This window comes from Pteropus medius, unplaced genomic scaffold, assembly GCF_902729225.1.
Source record: "Pteropus medius unplaced genomic scaffold, Ma_sr-lr_union100, whole genome shotgun sequence".
Lineage (NCBI taxonomy): Eukaryota > Metazoa > Chordata > Mammalia > Chiroptera > Pteropodidae > Pteropus > Pteropus medius.
In genome coordinates, this window is record NW_024342475.1 from 1,496,132 (window position 1) to 1,516,481 (window position 20,350).

Genomic DNA, 20,350 nt, shown 5'->3' on the forward strand with positions numbered 1-20,350 from the left:
CCGCCACTCATTTCAAAGGATGCTTTAAGCAGTTTATGAAGCTTTAGGTAGTAGGAGGCTCTCTCCTCGGCCACACTGTCCTCTCTCTGGCTGACTCTGTCACTTTTTTTTTTTACTGAGAAATATAACTCCAATCCCAGCGCCTGATCGGACAAACAAAACCAACGCCCCAAGCTAGTGAGAAATGTTCACGCGAAAGCCCAGAGCCTTCCGCCTGACATGAGCTCGTGAGGGCTGACTGAGGAAGAGGAACGACACCATCCAGAGCAGCGGTCCCCAACTTTTGTGGCACCAGGGGCCGGTGCTCCTATGAGGATCTAATGCCTGATGATCTGAGGCGCAGCTGAAGCGGTGATCCTGATGCTGGGGAGCAGCTACAAATATGGATGACTGCTTGCCCGCCACTCACCTCCTGCTGTGCGTCCGGTTCCTGAGAGGCCACGGAATGGTACCAGTCCGCGGCCCGGGGGTGGGGACCCCTGTTCTAGGGGCTTGAGGTACTGTTTGCTCGGCCGTGACGGGAGACCCGGGAGCGCACACTGAGAAGGATAGCGCTACACGGTTTAGCATTAAAATGATGATGATAAAAATAATAACGATGCCTGACATTTCTATACATTCCACAAACATTTATGTAGCAACTTAAAGGCCAGTCACTGCTTAATGCTTTACGGATATTAACTCGTGGAATCAACCGAGCAATCCAATTTATAGATAACAACACTGAAGCCCAGAGAAGTTAAATAACTTGCCTGGGGTCACGGAGAAGGTGGCAGACCTGGCCCTCACACCAGGCAGCCCAGTCCCAGAGGCCTGTCTTCCCGGCTCCGCTGTTGATTACTGAACTCAGAAAGTGCCAGGCCTGTGCTAAGGGTATTCGTGCTAGCAACAGATCCTCCCATCTCACCTATGACGTGAGTGCTATTCTGCACACAGGAGGAAACCGAGGTATGGAAAGGCACAGCGACTTACCCAGAACACTAGTAAACAGTAAAGCAGGGATCTGAGTGCAGAAGGAGGTTTTTAGCCTCTTCTGATAAGAACATATGATAAGAACAAATTCTGTACGTGCTCATAGCCAGTACCGACAACCAGATGCGCATGCTCAGTATGAGCCAGGCCCTGACACCTGCTGCTTCCTGCATCCTCAGGTGAGTTCTACTACCACCTTCATCTGCCAACATGGAAACAAAGGCTCAGAGAGGTCAGGTTGCTTGCCCAAAGCCACGCGGCTAATAATTAACGCCCAGACTCAAATCCAAGAGCAACCACTCTGTAGCAGACTGCCTTTGGTGACCCTCCACATCGCTCCCCGTACAGATCCCACCCACACTCACTCTGGTCTGTGCCAGAGCTGCCTTTGACCAATGGAATGTGGGGAAAATGACACAGTGCTGTTCTAGGCCTTGCCCGTGAATGGCCTGCAGCTTCTGCTTCCTCCCTCCTGGAAATCTGGCTTTTGGGAGCTCTGAGTCACCATGTGAGAAACCCAGCTACCCTTGGTTTAGTCACCTCTGTAAAGCCCCCTTTGCTGTGTAAGGTAACATACTCAACAAGTTAGGGACTGGGATGTGGCCGCTGGCGGAAGTGGGGCATGATGCTGCCGCCTGTGAGTGCTACACTACAATAAGGACCAGCATGCTCTGACGGGATAAGCAGAAACCAGCTGGAACCTGCCAGCTGCCCTGAGACATCCCATAGCTCCTCTGGAAGTGTCAGCAAATGCCCTTTGCAAGAGCTGCCTCAACCTGCCTGGCAACATCAACCTCCTTTATTTATTTCTCCCCTGGAAATCTTTGTTTAAAAAGATCCTTGCCTCCGCGACATGCAACATAGTGCATGCATCATCAATGAGTTCCGCTTTGGGGATTTGCTGATCTTCCCTCAGGCAGATGCACCTACCACTCCGGCCTCTCCTGTGAGAACATGCACAGCCGGGCCTACTCTGCTGAGCGAACCCAGCCAAAGGCACAGTCACTAGATGTGCTTGCTGGTCAGCTCGGGAGGCCTGATCTGGGAGAGCACAAAGATGCTACTGGCTCTGGGAAATTCTAATCACACAGGCTGGGGGCCACAGCGAAGGACCATTAGCAGTGTTAAGATAATAACAACACAATAAAAGAAGTGTAAAGATTAAAGTCAGTGTGCTCCAACACCTAATAGCATCTCCAGCTAAAACTGTCCCAGACTGAGCTCCTGGTCCTTTCTGTGAAACCTGCCCCTCCTCCAGTCTGCCATGTCCCACCCAATCCACAGGAAATCCTGCGGCTCTACCCTCCAAACAAATCTCCTGGTTATTCACTACTAAGGGGAAAAGGAAAGGTTCTCTCAGTGCTCACTACCTTAACCAACGGATCCAAGTTAGCGTCACAAATGACGGACAGCAGGAGCCCCCTGAGGTGATGTCCTTAGGACACACCAGCAAATCTGTGGTGTTACTGCCAAAGATGCTCGACGGGAAACCCGATCAGAGGAAACGATCAGAAAACTCCAGATTGTGGGACACTCTAAGGGGCAACTGGCTTGGACTCTTCCAAATGTCAATGTCATGAAAAACGAGAAAGGACAGGGACGCTGTTACAGAGCAGGGTCAGCAAACATTTTCTGTAAAGGGCCACAGAGTAAATATTTTAGATTTGTGGGCCACACAATACGCAAAAATACGTGATTATGGTTAGCAACTGTACTGGTAACTATATCATATTTTGATTTCTCCAATTGTCCCCCAAATGCCCTTTGTACTGCTTATTATTTTTTTTTAATCTAGAGTCTACTCGAGGATCATGCACTGCATTTGATTATCATGCCTCTTTGGTATTCTTTAATCTACGGCAAGGCTCAGCAATCCTGCCCACTGCCTGCCTTTGTAAATAAAGTTTTATTGAAATACAGCCATATGCATGTGTTTGCCCACAGGCCCTGCATGATCTGCCCGCCCTTCTTATCACCACTGGTTTTCCCTCTGCCCTCGGTCCCCACTTAGTCTCTCTGCTCAGCTACGATGGCCTCGCTGTTGGCCAAACGTGCCACGCTCACTCTCTCCTGCCTTCAAACACTTCTGTATCCCTGATGTTTTCTCCAAAGCAGTTATTACTATCTAATATACTTAATATTTTAATTAGTGATTTTGTTTATTGTCTGGCTCCCCTTACCCCGAGAATTAAGGTCCCCGAGGACAAGATTTTTTGCCTTTTCTTTTCTGCTGTATCCACATGTACACAATAGCCACAATTTAGTGCCAACCTCTGACTTAACACTGTATATCCATTTATTCCTCACAATATAAAAATTGTTCATAGCATGAATGCATATATAATATACAGTACACAAAATGGGATTAATGACAGTATCAATCTCATAATAATTTGTGAGGATTCAATGCTAGAAGCCCTGTGAAGTGCTTACCACACACTGTGGTACAAAGTGCATGCCCATTCAATGTTCCTATTATACAGTGCCCACTCTGCAGAAGAAGAAACTGAAGCTTAGAGGGGTTAAGTGACCTGCCCAACCTACCCAAATGGGAAGGGGTGGGGCCCAGAATGGAACCCACGTCAGCCTAACTCGAGAAACCACTTTGTACACCACAGTGCTAAGACATATCACGGCTTGGGAACAAGGCAGTGGCAGGAAACAGAAACCAGCTCTGAGAATCCACAGCGCGGGATTTCAGTCCTGCTTCTGGCACAAACTCACGTGCGACCTCAGCAATTCACTTTTGTCTCAAGGCCTGCGTTTTCTCTTCTATAAACTGGGGAAAGTCATTTCCCCTCCATGACATGGGGATAAAATGAGATAGGTGACATGAAAGGACTTGGTAACCGTGCAATCCAACACTCTTCCAATCTAAGACGTGCAGCACTGGCAGAGGGTTCACCAAACACCAACTGATTAAGAATTTTAGGCCCTGGAATGCAAACTTTAAACACCCAAACTTATAAGGAAAAAAACGTGTATTCTTCTTAACCATTTGGCCTTCGTACGTGTCCCACCCTCATCCTTGTCCCCATGTTGTCTGGTGAGGCTCTCCTCACCCTTCAGGTTCCATCTCAGAGGTCTCCTCTGCCAAGAAGCCCTTCCTGAACCCCAAGCCAGGTCAGGCGTCCAGTGGGTTCTTCCATCCCAGCTCTGCTCATTTTAGGTCATCACTCTTGCAGGATGGGTCTGTCCCCACTAAACTGTGAGCTCCTTGAGGGCACAGACTGAGGTGGCTTGAACCTTGCTGTTTCACCGACACTGCCCAGCACAAGGCCAGGCAGAGCTGATGCTCAGAAAATACTAGCTAAATGAAGTGATGGGTGGATAGATGAATGGTGGTTCTCTGATCCAGCAAATTACTTTAAATGTCCTTATTTTCTGCTGACATAGGCCTATAGCATATAGTTCGTCTTTTAAAAGTAGCTCGTTGTTTTGAGTGTGTACTATGCTCTTCAGATCTCAGCTCGGGCTGCCCTCCTCTAGACAGCCTTCCTGGCACCATGCTCCTGGATCAGATGGCCTCTCTGAGATCCGAAGTTCCCACCACCCTGACCACTCTGGCTTGACGGGTCATGAGTGTGTCTCCCAGCACTCAGCAAAGCGCCAGCACAGTATGTCTACTGAATGGATGGACGAATAAACACGACGTGTCACTGGATTAATGAATAGATGAATGAATGTTCGCTCTGGTTAAAACCACCCTTTTACCAGATTCCCAGGCCACGTCCCCGGACCCCAACTTCGCCCCGAGACACACTTCTAAGCCAGGCCTCCCCGGAGTATAACTGGGGCAAACCGATGTCCTAAACGGATGATGTACAAGGACCTCCCACCTCCCAGACGGGAGGAAAACTGAGGCACGAGCTGGAGTTAGGGAAGCTAAGGCACCAAAGGATGGCCTGGCAAATGACCCCGTCTGGTCCCTCCTCGGCTCGGCCCCTAGCTCCACTCTGGCCTGGAATACCTCGCCCAAATTACTCTCGTCCCCCACACTATTGGCTCGCCTAGACATCAGTCTCCACGCGCTCTCTTCCTCTATTGGCCAGTATTTTCAACATGGGAGCGGGCGCCCTGCCCCACCCCTTAGGACAAGCCCGTCCTTACGATTGGACTACCCGCATGCCCTTATCCCAGGAACCCTCCCTATTGGCTGCAAGACTTTGCCGGTTCGAGCTGTGATTGGTCGTGAACCCGGAGCAACCACCTAAGAGAGGTTGGAGAATGGAAAGGTTGGAGGGACATGGGGTCAGACTCACGCTGAGCCGGCGGGAGGCAGATATAGGTCTTGAAGAACTCGCTTCGGCGGGCGGCCTCCTTCATGCGGTTGGCAAGCGGCTTGCTGATCTGCCGGATGCCCAAGTATAGCAGCTTCGCCATAGGGAACGCGCCCACCACCATCTTGGCGGTCGCACGGGGCACGCGCAACCCTGCTGACTGGGCGGGGCGCCTCCAATCTCTCCTTCCTCCCCCGCCCGCTCATCGCCGTGCGTGCTTGCGTACGTGCGTACGCTTGGGGGGGAGAATGCAGGGGCGCTCCCTGACGTCACCGCGTCATCGCCGACGCCCGGGCGTCCGTTTGCTGAATATGCAAATGTACGGCGGAAGCGAGGCGGTCAGAGGGCGATGCGGTTAAACGGCAGCTCGCTGGAACGTGGATGGGTTCCCACGCCCGCGTGGCTGGTGTCACCGCGCTCTTTCGTGACGTTACGTACCTAGATGGCCTTTTCGCCCAAATGAGGCCCTTAGTCGTAATTAGGGCTAATGAATCCCGAATACACCTACCCCCGCAGATTAGAGCTCTCACCGTGTTTGCGAGAAAGCTCTCATTTAGTCATACAGACCTGGTTTGGGATAACAGTTCCGTCATTTACTTGCTGTGTGATATACTGGACGAGTGACTTGACTTCTCTGGGCATCGGTATTCTCGTCCGCAAAATGTGAATCATAATAGCACTCACTACTTTACTGGGTTATGTGAGATTTGCATGCGAATCTCGAATGTAGAAAGATAGTGAACTATGCCAAGTGCTTAGAGTGGTGCCAGTCACATAGTAAACACTCAATAAACAGTCTTTATTACCGTACAAGTATTAGCATCATTTTTGCTAGCCCTAGCATGAGGGTGTATTTCATCTCCAGAAGCAGCTAATCCAGCCGCTTCCCAAGTAGCCGAAAAAGGCCCAGAGAGGGACAGGGGGCTGGCAGGAGGTTCCCCAATCAACAGAAGTTGATAGCCCAGCATCTTGGCTAATAAAATCATACTCGTTCTCAAGCCCCATTGGGGGCAAGGGCCCCCAGGGAGTTGACTCAGGAAGAAGTTTAAGAACATGTCCCAGACTGTCCTCCCTCACCCAGCAGGGAGTAAAATTATATAAACAAGATCAGGAAGGGGTGGAGAGAAATTTCTAGATGGTGGAGTGCTGATGGGTAATTGAGAGATTCAAGGAGAAGCAGAGGGAGAGAAGACAGGAGCACAGATAAGTGGTATGCAGGAGGAAGTGAACATTCAGGATGTAGAGTCGGGCACCCTGGGCTTTCCACCCCGACTGCCCGACCATCTTTTGTCAAGTGTCAGGCACTGACGGACCTCCATTTCTTTATCCGTAATGATGGCACTGGCATGTTTGAACCCAGATATTCTAAATTATATACTAAGAATGCCAAGACCATAAAAAGAACCCCTCCCCAGGATCCCTTCTAGACTAAAGTTGCAAGGGAGCTTGGGGCCTGTTCAAGGTCCACATCCACTTGGTACCAACCCAGTTTACAGACTGGCCAACTGAGACTAGAGGATGAAAATGATTTATCCAATATTCCAAAGGTCGCCGGGATGAAGCTGAGCCTGGGATTTCTTGAGTGGCAGCCCACAGTCGTCTCCTCATCCCTAGAGAGTAACCCTGGGGCCCAAAGACTTACTGGGGGACTGAGGTCCCCCATGCTGGATTTAGGAAACTTCCAAACTTGTACATGACTTTTTTTTTCCTGTATAATTCACTGCTGTTTCCTCGGTTCCTAGAACAGTGCCTGGCACACAGTAGGTGCTCAATAAATATTTATTGCATGAATGGGAATGAGTATTTGGTGGAAGGATAATGTGCAAGTTTTTATCCGATTCTCTGAGGTGACTGTGTTCAAAGCGTCTGGCCCCCTACATCTCCATCTCAGTAGCTTTATGGCCGTGAAACGAGATGAGAAAATAACGAGGGCCCCCAGATCCCAGGCTCCCCTCCTTTCCCTCCCCCCAACACCAAAGCCCCAACTTCCTGCATCTCAGTAACCCCCCTCATACAAAACCATTTTCTCTCTTTAAGTTTGTTTTTTTTTTTATCCTCCTCCCTCCTTCTTTCATTTCTCTGAAAGGGTTTCCAGGAACCTTCTGGGAACTTTGGGGCAAGGGAGAGGGTGTGTGTGTGTGTGTGTGTGTGTGTAGAGATCATTGCATCTTATCATAGGAGCTTGGAGACTTCACAGGGGAGGAAGAGAGGGAAGTGACCTATCAGGAGGGGCGAAGCCTGTGTAGATCTGAGTCCTTCCTCCTGTTCTCCAGCCTGGTTATAAATGAAGACCATTTCTGGTGACTCCTGGCGGCCAGGGAGGGAGGGGGATACCAGCCATGGCAGGCAGCCTTGGCCATTCTGGGGCGTGGGAACAGACGCATAGATGCGGAAGAGAGAGAGAGCCCAGGGTGGCCCCAGCTGACTCACCGCCTGTGTGACCCTGGGCTAATCACTTGGGCTCTCCGGTGACCGCCCTGGAATAGGGCCTGGGATCATTCCCAGAGGTCTTTCCAGCTCAGGCTCCCAGTCACCCTTTTCTCAGGATGGGCAAGAGGCTCACATTGCACAATCCCACAGGTCCTTGTGCTTTTCTCATCATTTCTTCAAAATAAATCCCAAAGCTGACCACTGCCCCTTGCTCACTCCACCGCCCACCCTGGTCCAGCCGCCAGTATCTCTCACATGGACTAATGCAGTCACCGCTTCACTGGGCTCCCAGCTGCTGCCCTAATTTCCCGTTCTGTTCCCCAGCAGCCAGCGAGATCCTGTTCACATTTAAGTCAAATCACATCCCTCCTCTTGTGGCTCTCATTTATCTCAGAGTAAAAGGCAAAGTCCTCACCAGGCCTTAAAAAGCCTCAAAAGATGGGCCTCTGTCCCCTTGCCAGGGGACCTCCCTTTTCTGTCACACTTCATCTGCACCGCACACTGCTGTACATGCTGTGCCTCAAAGTTCAGGCTCTCTCTTCCTTCGGGCCTTCACGCCCGCTGTTCCCTCAATGCTCTTCCCCCGGGCAGCCACAGGGCCGACGCCCTCGCCTCCTGCTGGTCTTTGCTCAAATGCCACCTTCTGAGTGAGCCCTTCCCTGACCTCATCTAGATCACACTCCATGTCACTCTCCGTCCCTTCGATTGGCTTTATTTTTCCAGTTGCAAATATCATATTCATTTTTATTTACTCTTTACCATGAGCCCCGTGGAGGTGCAGCCTGGGCTGTCCTGGTAACTGTTGTATCCCCATCCCCTGCCAGCATAGGGAAGACAATAGGCACAAATAAATCTTAAACAAATGAATGAATAAATATCCTTCCCCTGGTTCCACGCCTCCTTCCCCAGCCTGCCCTGCTCACTCCGCCTCCAGCCAGTCGACCTTGATTGCCCTTCACTTGGGTTCTGACATGTTCCCTCTTCTTCCTCATTCTTGACTTGGAGAATGCTGTTTATCCAGAAACTTGGAGTTGCTCTGTCCTGGTCTCTCTCCCCTACGTGACCGGAGGCTTCCCAAAAGCAAAAGCGATCACTCCACGCTCAGTGAATTTCCCCTTCCACTTTCCCCTTGAATCACCTACTTTCACCTCCTTGTTGGAAATAAACCTAACTTTTTTCTGTTTTTGTCTTGACCTTCTGGAAATTTAATTCACCAGTCCCCTCCTCCAGGAAGCCCTCTCTGACCTCCAGACTGGGTCAGATGTCCCTGGGATTCCCTCAGACCCTGGCCTCCCCTGCCCGAGGCTTTCACACTCTGTGTCATCACTGTCCACTAGAGTGGGGACCCGTGAGGGCAGGGCCACCATGTCACTAGCACCAGTGAGCACAGGGCTGGACGCAGTTCACCTGAATTGTTAGGGGTCATGGTGGAGGATGACGGTTGACCAATGACCCGCCAGCCTCATCATCATCGTTTCTCTGTTTTCTTCTCGTGAATGGTAACACAGCCTTATTTACATACAATTTGCATATACTGGCAGAGGGGGGGAAAGGGCATGTGGGATCGGATGTGAGGAGTGGGGGCTCCACGATTTGAGGTTCACTGCACCGGTGGCAGCATCTTCAGCTGCACCTGGTCCCCCTGGGTGGGCAGGGCTGCCGCCCAGCCGGCCACCATGGCCTTGGCCGTGCTATTCCTTTTGGAAGCGAGTGGTGTGTCCAGGGTGAGCGAGGCGTTGGCCATCTCCTGGGGCTTGTCGCTGGCCAGGAAGCGGAGCAGGTTGTGCAGAGCCTTGGCCACGTCACTGCGAGCGCCCTCATTGACGAGGCAGTAGAGGATGGGGTCGGCCACGCAGTTGAGGCTGGTGAAGGCCAGCGAGCTGTGGTAGGCTGAGAACACACGCTCCTCGAAGCCACAGTCCCAGGGGCGGCCCAGGTAGACGGCGCTGCGGGAAAGCAGGAGCACGTGGTAGGGCGCGAAGCAGACCAGCACGATGGCGATGAGGCTAAGGGCCAGCCGCTTGATCTTGGCCTTCTCCTGGCGCTCGGTGGACACACTGCCCCTCACGGCCCGCAGGATGCCACGGTAAGACAGCAGCATGAGGGCCCAGGGAAACAGGAAGCCCACGAAGACCCGGTAGAGATTCATCCAGGCCACCCAGCCTTCCATGGGGAACTTCTCGAAGCAGAAGGTGTGGTTGTAGCGGTCACGGAAGAGCTCATCGTGGAACAGGGGCGCCGAGTTGGCGCCCAGCTCCGTGGCCCAGACCACGGAGCTCACGGCGACGGCCGTCTTGACGCGGCGCAGGCGGGCAAACCGCAGCGGGTAGGCCACGGCCAGGTAGCGGTCCACGGAGATGCAGCACAAGAAGGCGATGCTGATGTAGATGTTGGTGTAGAAGATGAACCCGAAGAGCTTGCAGGAGCCGGGGCCGTGGATCCAGTTGTCGTGGTGCAAGAAGTAGTCGACCCACAGCGGCAGCGTGCAGATGTACAGCAGGTCGGCGATGCTGAGGTTCATCAGGTACACGCCCAGCTCGTTGCGCTGCCGCACCTGGCGGTAGGCGGCCCACAGGGCCAGGCAGTTCGTGGGCAGCCCCACGCCGATCACGAAGATGTAGAGGGATGGCGGGAAGAGGTGGTCCACGCGAGAGTCCACGTGGCAGCCCTCCCACGTGCGGTTGCCCATTCTCGGCGCTCGGGCGTTCAGGTGCTTCCCCTGGCCCGGGGGGGCTGTGGGGCCGTGGGGGGCGGGAGGCCATCGGGCCTCCTGAGCCCCCTCCTTGTGGGCTCAGGGGAACATGGCGGAAGGCGGTCCACAGGGAGGAGATGAGGTTGCTTATGAATCCTGGGCCGGGGGTCGGGCAGGAAAGGGCGAAGCTTGAGAGGGGCCAGGCAGGATAGAATTACAACAGGAGGGAGGTTTGGGAGGGATTAACAAAGAGCTTCATCAAGGGGGTGTTTATAGACCCAGTCTGAGTATAAACGAGGGACTATTGGGATAACACAAACATTGGCTGAAGGGGATGTTTACAGAGACAGGGACGAAGGCATCAGTGGGCCGTGGGGAGAGGGAGCTATCTGTACAGAAAGGAGAAATTAAGTATGGCCGTGCCGAAGCAATGGTGGGGTGGAATGTACTAGAAGACAGAGGAAACATATAGGATAGTGTCGAAATGGGACAGGGCTCGTCGTAAAGACCAGCCGATGTGGGCGGCGGCGCTGCCGTTTCCTAGGGCCCCGGGAAGAAAGGAGAAAATAAGTAAAACAGCCGCTGAGGAAATGACCAAAAAGGAGGTGTCCTGGCGGGGGGCGCAGACAGAAAGGAAGGCCTCAGTCTGGGGAACGTGGGAAGAGTTTTTCAGAAACAGGAAGGAGGTGAGTAAGAGCCAGATCAGAGGAAGGTTGTAGATGGGGAGGGATTTGGGATTTGAAAGGGGCTGGGGAGGGACTCCGGCTTGGTCCTCCCGGGGGCTGAGCGGCTGAGAGGAGGTGGCCCCACCTCGCGGGTCACAGCTGACTCTGCACGCCTGTGGGGAGAGAGGCCTGCAGTGAGGGGAGTCGCGGACTGCCCCCTCGCCCCGTACCCCTCGCCGTTAACTCCCACAGGCTGCAGAGGGTGGACACCCCGACGAGGTGACACCGAGCCCCATTCTAGAAAACGGATCTCCGGAAACACAGACTCGAGGTGTCAGATGTACTTGCCTAACGTTAAAATAATGACCCAGCTCAGATTTTAGAACTTTCTTCCAGAAACCGTGTCAAACCAGCCCAAGGATCCTGTCATGCTTTGGAAAATGCCGGATTAAGTGAATCCTGTCCTTTCACAGACATGGAGAAGGGGCCCAGAGAGGCTGGGTCGCTTCCCACGAGGGACCTGCTGTGTGGTCTTGGACTTCTCCCTTCCTCCACCTGGGCCAACAGCAAGGCAGTGATGGAACCAGAACCGAAACCCTGGCTGGAGCCAGCCTCCCACTCCTAACCCGGGGCACCCCATTCTGGACCGTACTGTCGATGGTGATAGTAACAGCTGGAGCTTACGAGTCCTACTTCATAGCAGACCCTGTTCTAAGCACTTTAACGGGTATAAATTCATTAAAATTTATTGAACCGCGTGAGGAAAGCACTGTTTATTCCCCCTCGTTTGACAAACTGAGGCACAGAGCGATTCGGAGACCTGTCCAAGGTCCTGATGACAGGAGCGTGGAAACCTCGGCTCTCGCCCCCTTTGCTCCAGCCTGTGCTTCCGTTTTCACTGGAGAATAACTGGACAGAGAGAGGTCCTGGGCTCACAGCGGGGACTGGGGACCAGTGCTGCTGAGCGCTGGGGGGAAGGGATGAGAGGAGGAGGGGCTGCCGGACTCCATCAAGGTCGGGGAGCAAGGGCAAGCCCGGGACCAAGACCTGCGGTCTCCTCCCTCAAGGACCACTGCCTTCATTGCCTCCTCCCTTCTGACTTTTCCCAGTGAGAACCTCAGGCCTGTCACCACCCCTCTCCTTTGGTCCTGGGAAAACCCGCAAGAACAGGGCAAAGGACAGTCATGGACCAAGCCCATGACCGTCGTCAGCCCCGGAGACAAGGGAAGCAAAGGCCTGAATCTGTGGTATCTTAGGAAACCATCGCGCCAAGGGGCTTGCACGGGTTTAATATTATGGGCTTAAAAATATATATCTTAGCTGAGAGCCCTGTCTGAGACAGTGACAGGGAGACGCTGCTCTGTGTTCTCTGTGAAATCAGGGGGCGCCTCTGAAGAAGCCCCGAGACACACTTTGAAAACCACTGGTTGCAGATAGGAGGGAGATTGGGGGGCTGAGTAAAAAGGTGATGGGATTAAGAAGTGCAAATCGGCAGTTACAAAATAGTCATGGGGATGTAAAGTACATCACAGGGAATGTAGTCCATAATATCGTAGTAACTGTGGGTGATGCCAGGTGAGGGCTAGACTAATTGGGGGGGGATCGCTTCGTGAATTGACAGATGGCTAGCCACGATGCCGTACTCCCGAAACTAATATAAAATAACATCGAGTGTCTACTGTAATTGAAAAAGAAAAAAAAAGAAAAAATATATAAAAAAGAAAAAAAAAGAAAACACTTGAGCCAATTGGACAGATGAGGAAACTGAGCTCCAGGTAGGGGAGGGGATAAGCCCACGACCACACAGCAGGTCCTTGGAAGCCTCCCAGAGGCCCGAGCCCCCTTCCACAGGAAAGTCCTCTTGGCTCTGCCGAACCCCACAACAAACCCTGAACCTGTGCATGTCTGAAACCCTTGCCACTGCCTGCTCGGTGCCGCCATCACCGCTCGCTTGCCCGGACCCCTGCAGTAGCCTCCTTGCTGCTTTTTTGGTTGCTTTCACCTCACTTCTCACGTTGCATCCAGAAATGTCTCTCCAACCTGGAAATCAGCTCTGGTTACTTCCCTGCTTGAAACCCTCCAAGGGCTTCGCACGGGCCTTGGGGTGAAATCTCAGCTCCTTGCCCCAAGTGACAAGGCAGGGCCTGACTTTCCTGCCCACCTCCCCTCCCCTGCCCCAGCGGGCTCAAGGCCAATGACCTTCTTTCCAGTCTCAAAACCTGAGCCCTTACTGTCCCTCCCCCTGGAATGTTCTTCCTTCAGACCTTAGGACTAGCTCCCCTGCCTCCTGTACCCCCTCAGGGAGGCCCCTGCTACTCAGAGTCCTTCCCACCCCCCCACCCCCCCGGCGCTTTACTCACATGTCCTTGTACCTTGTCTTTGTCTGTCTAGAGCGGACATTCCAGTAGGTCAGTCTCTTTGTGTTGACCGCTGTCTCCCGGGCATACAGTAGGTGCTCAGTAAATGACTGTGGACTGAAGGAACACAATTTGGTCAACCCAGCCCCCAGCGCGGGCTCCCTCTCCCCTTGAGGCAGCACCACCCCCCACTTCAGGCTCAAATAAGTCTCTGTGGGGTCCCGGAGAAAGAGGTGGGGGTGGGGGAGCGAAAAGGGCAATTATTACTATGCCACAATTATTACTATGCTACATAACTGACTCGAAAAGTCAAGATTCAATCCTGCTAGGTGCGTCCTTCCCCCTGTGGGGTCCTCAGAACAGCTGCCTTCATGGCTGGAATAGCACAATCCAGTCCCTCCCTTCAAATCAGACCCCGCCCCACCCCCAAAAACCACAACACCTCTCACCCCTCCCTCAGACTCTAGGTCCCCTCTGTCCCCCCTCTTCTTGGGACATGGAGGGAATTAGTTCTTTTTCAGGAGCCTCCGTTTCTCCTTCTTATAAACGGGGTGTACAACTTTTATACGCGTCACGTCGGGTATAAAAACGCTTGGTGATATCATCTATAAATTATGTGGTATTGGAGCAATTATTACTATGCCACAAGCACCGGAGAGCTGAGACTGGAAACCCGGTTCGTAGTGGGAGGTGGCTCCCAGAGCTGGGATTTCTCTTCGCCCCACCCTACGGAGACCCCTGGGGTTCGGCTGAGGCCGGAGCAGGCACAGGGGCAGGAGACTAATTTCTGGAAGCCAAAGGAAATACACTTTCCACTGCCGATTTCCTCGAGGGGGAAAAAGTTGTGACGCTCACCTCTCCCATATCCCATCCCTCCTCCTCAACGCACCTGCTTCTTGGGGGTGCTGGGCATGGGGGAGGGGCACTCAGACCACCCTCTCTTTCTCCGCTGCCTGAGATCTACTCACACCGAACCCTCAAAAGACAGCACAGGAGCACCAGACTTCGAATTCCACAGTGCAGCAGGCCTGTTTGCGACGACTATGGGTGAGAGGCTATTTCTGCCCCTTTCCTGGTACAGGTGGGGAAACCGAGGCCCCGAGGGGCAAGGCAGTAGTCTGAGTCACACGATGTGGGAAGATGGGGGAGCTCTGTCATTCTCAGCTGAAGAGCTTCACTCCCCTGAACATGACACCCTCTGGAGAACCTGCTCACAGGTATGTGGACTTTTCTCACCATGAAAAAAGCAAACGGCTGTGGTGTCTTGGGAGACCCTCTGTCGCCTGAAGGCCCACGGCCCCCAGCGTCAAGACCCTCTTCAATTCCTCAGGCTTCGTTGGGGACTCGATCCCTGAATGTCACAGCCCCCACCAGAAGCTCCCCCTGTTCCACAGGCCCCCCTCTTTGGTCCCTGCTGGCCCCTCCCCAGAGGGGCAGGAGATAGAGATAAGCCCAAGTGTGGAGCGATAGTGGGGGGGACGAGAGGGGCTTCAAACCCCGGCCCCCACTTTCTGCCTCAGCTGCCCAGGCCAGATAAGTCCCTAGGTCTGGAAGCTGCCCCCAAACCCAGCAAGGATAAAGGACCAGGGAGTGGGGAGAGTTCAGAAGACAAGAGGGAGAGGCGATGCAGCCCCCCACATCCCTGCCGCCCGTTGCTCACTCACCAGCCTCGTTCCAGAAGCCACCGGGCTGCCTCTCCCCACTTCCCTCCTTCGTGGGCTCTGGCTCCCCCCTCTCCTGGCTCCCCCGCTCCCCGCCCTGCCCCCGGCAGCCCCAGGGGACTGGCCAGCTCCGGTCTGCTCATTAGGGGACGAAATACGATCACTGTGCCTCGCTCCCCACCTGGTGTCCTGGCGGCAGGCGGAAACCAGGGGGCAGTTAGGCCACCCTGACTGCCCCGCTGGGCCTCAGTTTCCCCTTTTCCACCAAAGGTCCCCGTCTCCCCCAACGCCCACACCACCGGGAAGGGACACCAGGGTCCTGACACCGTCCCTCTGATGTTCTAGATCCAACGTTCTCAAATCCTCAGGTTCTATTGTTAGTCCAGTTCACGGTTTACCACTGTATTATTGCCACATTCTAGAGCTTTACCTTTTTTCTGTTCTATTATTATTATCATTGTGGCTTTCCGTGCCCTCACCCGATATTTCAGGAGGCTCACATTCCAAGATTCGAAAGTTCTATTGTTAGAACGCTCTATGATTTTTTTTTTTTAACATTCTACGACTTTCATAATCTATTATTAAACTCTCAGTGATTATTATCTTTGCCAAGCAAAAACATGAATACGTATTTCCCCTTTTTTTAACACAAATGAGAACATACTCTATGTACCGTGAACCCCACACATCCTTTTCGCCTCTCATTTATTCTGTTTTTTTAACCTTCCAGTGGCCCGGAGTTCTAAGATCATACAGAATTCTGAGATACCGAGAAATCACGGTGGGGGGTGGGGGGTGGGCATTGAGTCACCACCTCCATCTAGCCCCTAAATTCTCACCACCTGGGGTGGGGGACACTAGGGGCCCAGGCTGCCTCCCTACCCCTTGCCCAGAGGGCCTGGCCTCATCCCTCCCCGCTCGCTCACACCAGCTGAGTTATTATTTGTCTAGACACAAACCAAATTACAGGCCCTGTCCCGAGGGAGCAGTGGGCTTCATGGGGAGGGTCAGGAGACAGAGGCGGGTGAGATTTAAACCCTGCTCCCCACCCCACTTCCCTGCCTCTCTCTCTGAAACTCCTCACCTTCCACCCAGACCAGCCCCTGTCCCCTCTCCCTTGCCACCATTATGGTTTTAGAATATTTTCTCTGCTTCCAAAACGCTGCCTTCTGGGTCCCAGCTGCGCACGCTCACCCCAGCATTCTTCCCTCGTCCCCGTGAGGACCTCTTTCTCCAAATCGTTCGGACTTAGTGGCAGCAAAAGAAGTCAGATCGCTGGATTTGGGCTTCCGTGGAAGTAGAGTCCCAAGCCCCAGCCTGGCACTGGCTCCCTGTGGGGACCTCTGCTGTTGGGGCCTTAGTTTCCCCATCTGTCAAGCGGGTGCTTTGGCTTAGATGGCTCCAAAAGCCCTTTCGAGCTCACAGCTGTGAATGCTGAAAACTGCCAAGATTCTAGCATAAATCTCTCTGGATCTGAAGATTCGAATACCCTGAGGAACTTTGGTTCCAAGGATGGAACATTCCCAGGCCTCTCCGCCAATCGCCCTCACATTCTGGGCCCTTCTATCTAAAGACTTCGCATTCAAGCCTTCTCGATTATGTGATTCCCAGAGTTTGGCAGCCACCCCACCAGTCTCTCTCATCTCCTCTTACTGGGACCCCCCCCCCAGAAAGGAAAACCTTCCCAAACCTGAAGTCAAGTTCATTAACAGAGGCAGAGCTGGGGGAAGCGGGGCGCCCTCTCAGTGGGTTCAGGAAAGAGTAGGGTTGGTGGTGGGCCCCAGAGGGGACATTGGGGGTTGTGACTCCCATCATCTCTATCTGCCCCCAAGCAAATCCCCCAGGGCACTTCCTACATGAGTGCACAACACACATCCCTCTTCGGATGCCTCCCAAAACCACAGAGCTGCCCCTTAGCCTGGCTTAGGGGTGGAGTTTGGGGTGGGGGGTGTCCAGTTGGAGGAGGGAGGGTGAGGCCAAGGCAGGAAGGAGTTAACATAGTGATCCAGACAAATCCTGGAAGGGAGGAAGTGGGAGGAAGTCCACCCCTCAGCCAGGAATTCCTGAAATCAGAGGGTGGGATGGGTGGGACCTCAGGAGCATTGGGGTGATTGTGTGAAAGGGTGCTGGGGTCACGGTGTCACTCGGAGTCCACCTGCCCCAGGTGGCAACCCTACTGCCCCCACCCCCTTCCCAAGCTGCTCCTCAGGCCAGAGGAAAGCTCTGGAGATGGGCGAGGATTTGGGATGAGATGAGGACGGGGTAAAGGTGGCAGCTTGGGGTCGAAGATACAGAGAGACAGGGACAGAGAAACAGGGAGAGAGGCACGAGAGAGACGCAGAGACAGGAAGAGAAAAGGCCAGAGATGCGCAGAGACAGAAGGATGTGGAGATGGAGAGAGATCCACGGGGACCGAGTTCCTGGGGAGGCTGGGAGAGGGCGGCAAGCAGAGACAGAGAGGGACAGAGACGGAGACAAACTGAGGTGGAGAGGCAGAGATAGAGAAACAGACGCAGAGACACCCAGAGATGGAGAGGAAGAGACATAGCCAGAGGAAGAGGGCCAGCGGATAGACCGACATCAGACACAGGCAGAGACGTGGAGACACACCAGAGACGAAGTCACCCACGGAGACGCCGGCAGAGCCAGCACCCGAGAGGGGCGGGCACCAGACGGCGCGGGAGACCCAGGCAGCCGACCCAGGGGCGCGAAGCCCCGGTGGGTCGGGGCGGGGATGCGGGGAGCCGCGGCCCGGAGGCGGCCGAACCACAAGCGCGGGCCCGGGAGGGATCCGAAGCTACCTGCGCGCGAGGCTGTACGGGGCGGCCGGCGACGCTCTCGGCTGCGGCTGCAGGGTCTGGGCTCGACGGTGGCGCGGGGACCGGGTGGCGACTCCTCCCGGCCGCGGCCCCGCCCCGGCCAGGCCCGCCCCCATTAACCCCTCCTTTGTCGCTCCCCCTTCACCTCTATAAGCCGTCACCCGCTAAAGGCTTCCAACGCCAGGGAAATCTCACCTGCGGCTGGAACCCGCCTCCCCACCCCCTCCCCACTGCAGAGTCCCCAGCCTGCAGGCTCCCGCCTCATTAACCCCTTTGCTCACCCTCTCTCCAACCCCACACCTCCAACTTGACCAAACCCCGGGCTGTGGGGGGGAAGCCCTCCCCCACCGACTTACCTTCGGCCGAGCCACTTCCTCCCCATCGAGACTCCAAGCCTAAGTAATTAACGTTCCTATCATTACGTGCCCCCCACCCCCTAAAGGAGAGAACAGAGGGGTGTGGGAAGCGACCCCCTGGAAGGAGTCTCGGGGCTTCCGGTTCCAGCCTTGCCTCTCGGCCAGACCGCAGGCTGCTGACCTCTCCGTGCCTCAGTTTCCTCTTCTGGCTATAGGGTCGCACCCTAGTCCCTTTGTCATGGGGATATCATTTTGAGGTGTTGGATCTATCAAGTCTGTAAAACGTGACCTCCCCCCACGCCATTTTCCCCTGCTCTGTTTATTTTTCTCCAGAGAACTCGTCATCATCTCATGTTCTATGTATTTCACTTAATATTTTTCTAATTATCTGCCTCCCTAGGAGGAGTGTCATTTCGGCATCTGGGTTCGCGCCCCAGTTGGAACCACGGTCCATGATCTACGGCCATGCCGCCCTGAACAAGCTCGATCCCGTCTGATCTGGGAAGCTAAGCAGGGTCAGGCCTGGTTACTACTAGTTAGTACTTGGATAGGAGACCACCTAGAAAGACCAGGTGCGGTAGGCATAAATAATAATAATAAAAAAATTAAATTAAAAAAACACCGGTGCACAATTAGGTGTGCAATGCACATGGTTTTCAGGGAGTGAACACATGCCCGGTGAGTGCTCCCGACGTATCTGCTTGTTTTTATTATCGTCGTCATGCCTTTCATCGGTTGGTTCTGAGAATTCATTCTTGGTCAAAGCACTTCCTTTGGACAGACCTGGTATGCAGCACTCAAAAATGGCAACTATTCGCTTTGCAAATTCTTGCTTATTTTTTCAATAAAAATAATGCCCGGATCTTAAGGGAACAATACAATGACTTTGTGACAAACAGATACACCCATGTGACTAAGTGCTCAAATCAAGACAGAGAGCATTCCCATGACCCAGGAGTGTTGTTCTTTGTCCCTCTGCAGGCAATATTCACACTCTCCTTCACCCCCAGAGGCAACTCGGCTTTCTTTTTTCACCAGAGATTAGTGTCACCTGTTTAAGAACTTCATAGAAATGATGTAAAAAAAAATTTTTTTAAGGTAGCTATTATTATAGTGACTATACCTCTCTGAACCATATTACCTTCTTCTCAAGGCTCTTGAAACAAAAAGTGACTGTCGGACATGGTTCCATAGTGAAGTGGTGAGCACGTCTGCTTTACAGGCAGAAGGTCCTGGGTTCGCGCCCCAGTTGGAGCCACGGTCCATGATCTACGGCCATGCCGCCCTGAACAAGCTCGATCCCGTCTGATCTGGGAAGCTAAGCAGGGTCAGGCCTGGTTACCACTAGTTAGTACTTGGATAGGAGACCACCTAGGAAGACCAGGTGCTGTAGGCATAAATAATAATAAATAATAAAAAAATAAAATTAAAAAAACAAAGTGAGCGTAACCAAGGACCCAAGCAACTTGAAACACACACGGAAGTAAAGGCATTTTCCTTCCACCTTCCCTCAAGGGGACAGTCAGGGATAGATCCAAGGAATGTGTCATGAAGGCTTTAGCCCCTCCCCACAAAGAATCCCACATACATCCTGCCAGGCTCCTGGCCATCCCAAGCTCTTCCTAAAGAGAAATTCTGGGACCACTGGTGAGCGAGGGGCCCCTTCTCACCCTAAGTTTGTGCTGTGATTCAATCAGGGTCCTGGCAGGCAGCAGGTGGCGACCCAGAGTTTAAGCGGCAGCATTTATGAAGGGACGTTTTAGAGGGGTGGGAGCCTCAACGAGACCCAAGCCATTATCCATCCCCCTTTGGGGAGAAAGCTAGAGTTTGGAGAGGAGCCCCTAGGAGCTGTAGTTGTAGGTACAGGAACACAGCCACTGCCAGGCCGGCAGGGCTGCGGGAGAGGCCGGAAAATAAATACTCCCACCTCCCTCCTCCCACCCTTGGGTTTCCTGTCAGTGCCTCTGATTGGCAAAACCCAACCAGAAGGCGGAGGGCAAGGGACCCCGGTGGATGGAGTCTGCACAGGGTAGCCTCCCAGGGCCCGTGGCAGGAGAAAAGCAGAGAGTGACCCTAGGGGGCACGTGGAGAGCTACCAATGCCATTCCCATAGAACTT

General features: G+C 53.5%; 2 protein-coding genes and 1 long non-coding RNA gene across 7 annotated transcripts in view; 1 reads left to right on the forward strand and 2 right to left on the reverse strand.

The window, feature by feature from the left end:
* OPA3 (outer mitochondrial membrane lipid metabolism regulator OPA3) overlaps positions 1-5,454 on the reverse strand; it is a 65,594-nt gene extending 60,140 nt beyond the window's left edge. For both annotated transcript variants that reach the window (XM_039866228.1, XM_039866227.1), the window contains exon 1: positions 5,235-5,454. In XM_039866228.1, the coding sequence (XP_039722162.1) occupies positions 5,235-5,376 (142 nt within the window). In that variant the 5' untranslated portion in view covers positions 5,377-5,454. The remainder of the gene's footprint in view (positions 1-5,234) is intronic.
* Positions 5,158-11,798, forward strand: LOC120605305 (uncharacterized). The gene is made up of 2 exons (XR_005653601.1): positions 5,158-5,337; positions 11,513-11,798. It is a non-coding gene; the product is annotated as an uncharacterized LOC120605305 (long non-coding RNA).
* On the reverse strand, positions 7,436-17,919 carry GPR4 (G protein-coupled receptor 4). 4 transcript variants are annotated; one of them, XM_039866223.1, is made up of 3 exons: positions 17,859-17,919; positions 13,412-13,513; positions 7,436-11,212 (listed from the first exon to the last, which is right to left on the reverse strand). In XM_039866223.1, exon 3 carries the CDS (start codon positions 10,369-10,371, stop codon positions 9,283-9,285), a length of 1,089 nt encoding a protein of 362 aa, XP_039722157.1. In that variant the 5' UTR covers positions 10,372-11,212; positions 13,412-13,513; positions 17,859-17,919; the 3' UTR covers positions 7,436-9,282. The 4 variants fall into 4 exon arrangements, with proteins under 4 accessions (XP_039722157.1, XP_039722156.1, XP_039722159.1 ...); XM_039866222.1 differs by having other exon boundaries at positions 13,400-13,513; XM_039866225.1 differs by lacking the exon at positions 17,859-17,919 and adding an exon at positions 16,252-16,950.
* Positions 17,920-20,350: the final 2,431 nt, after the last annotated feature.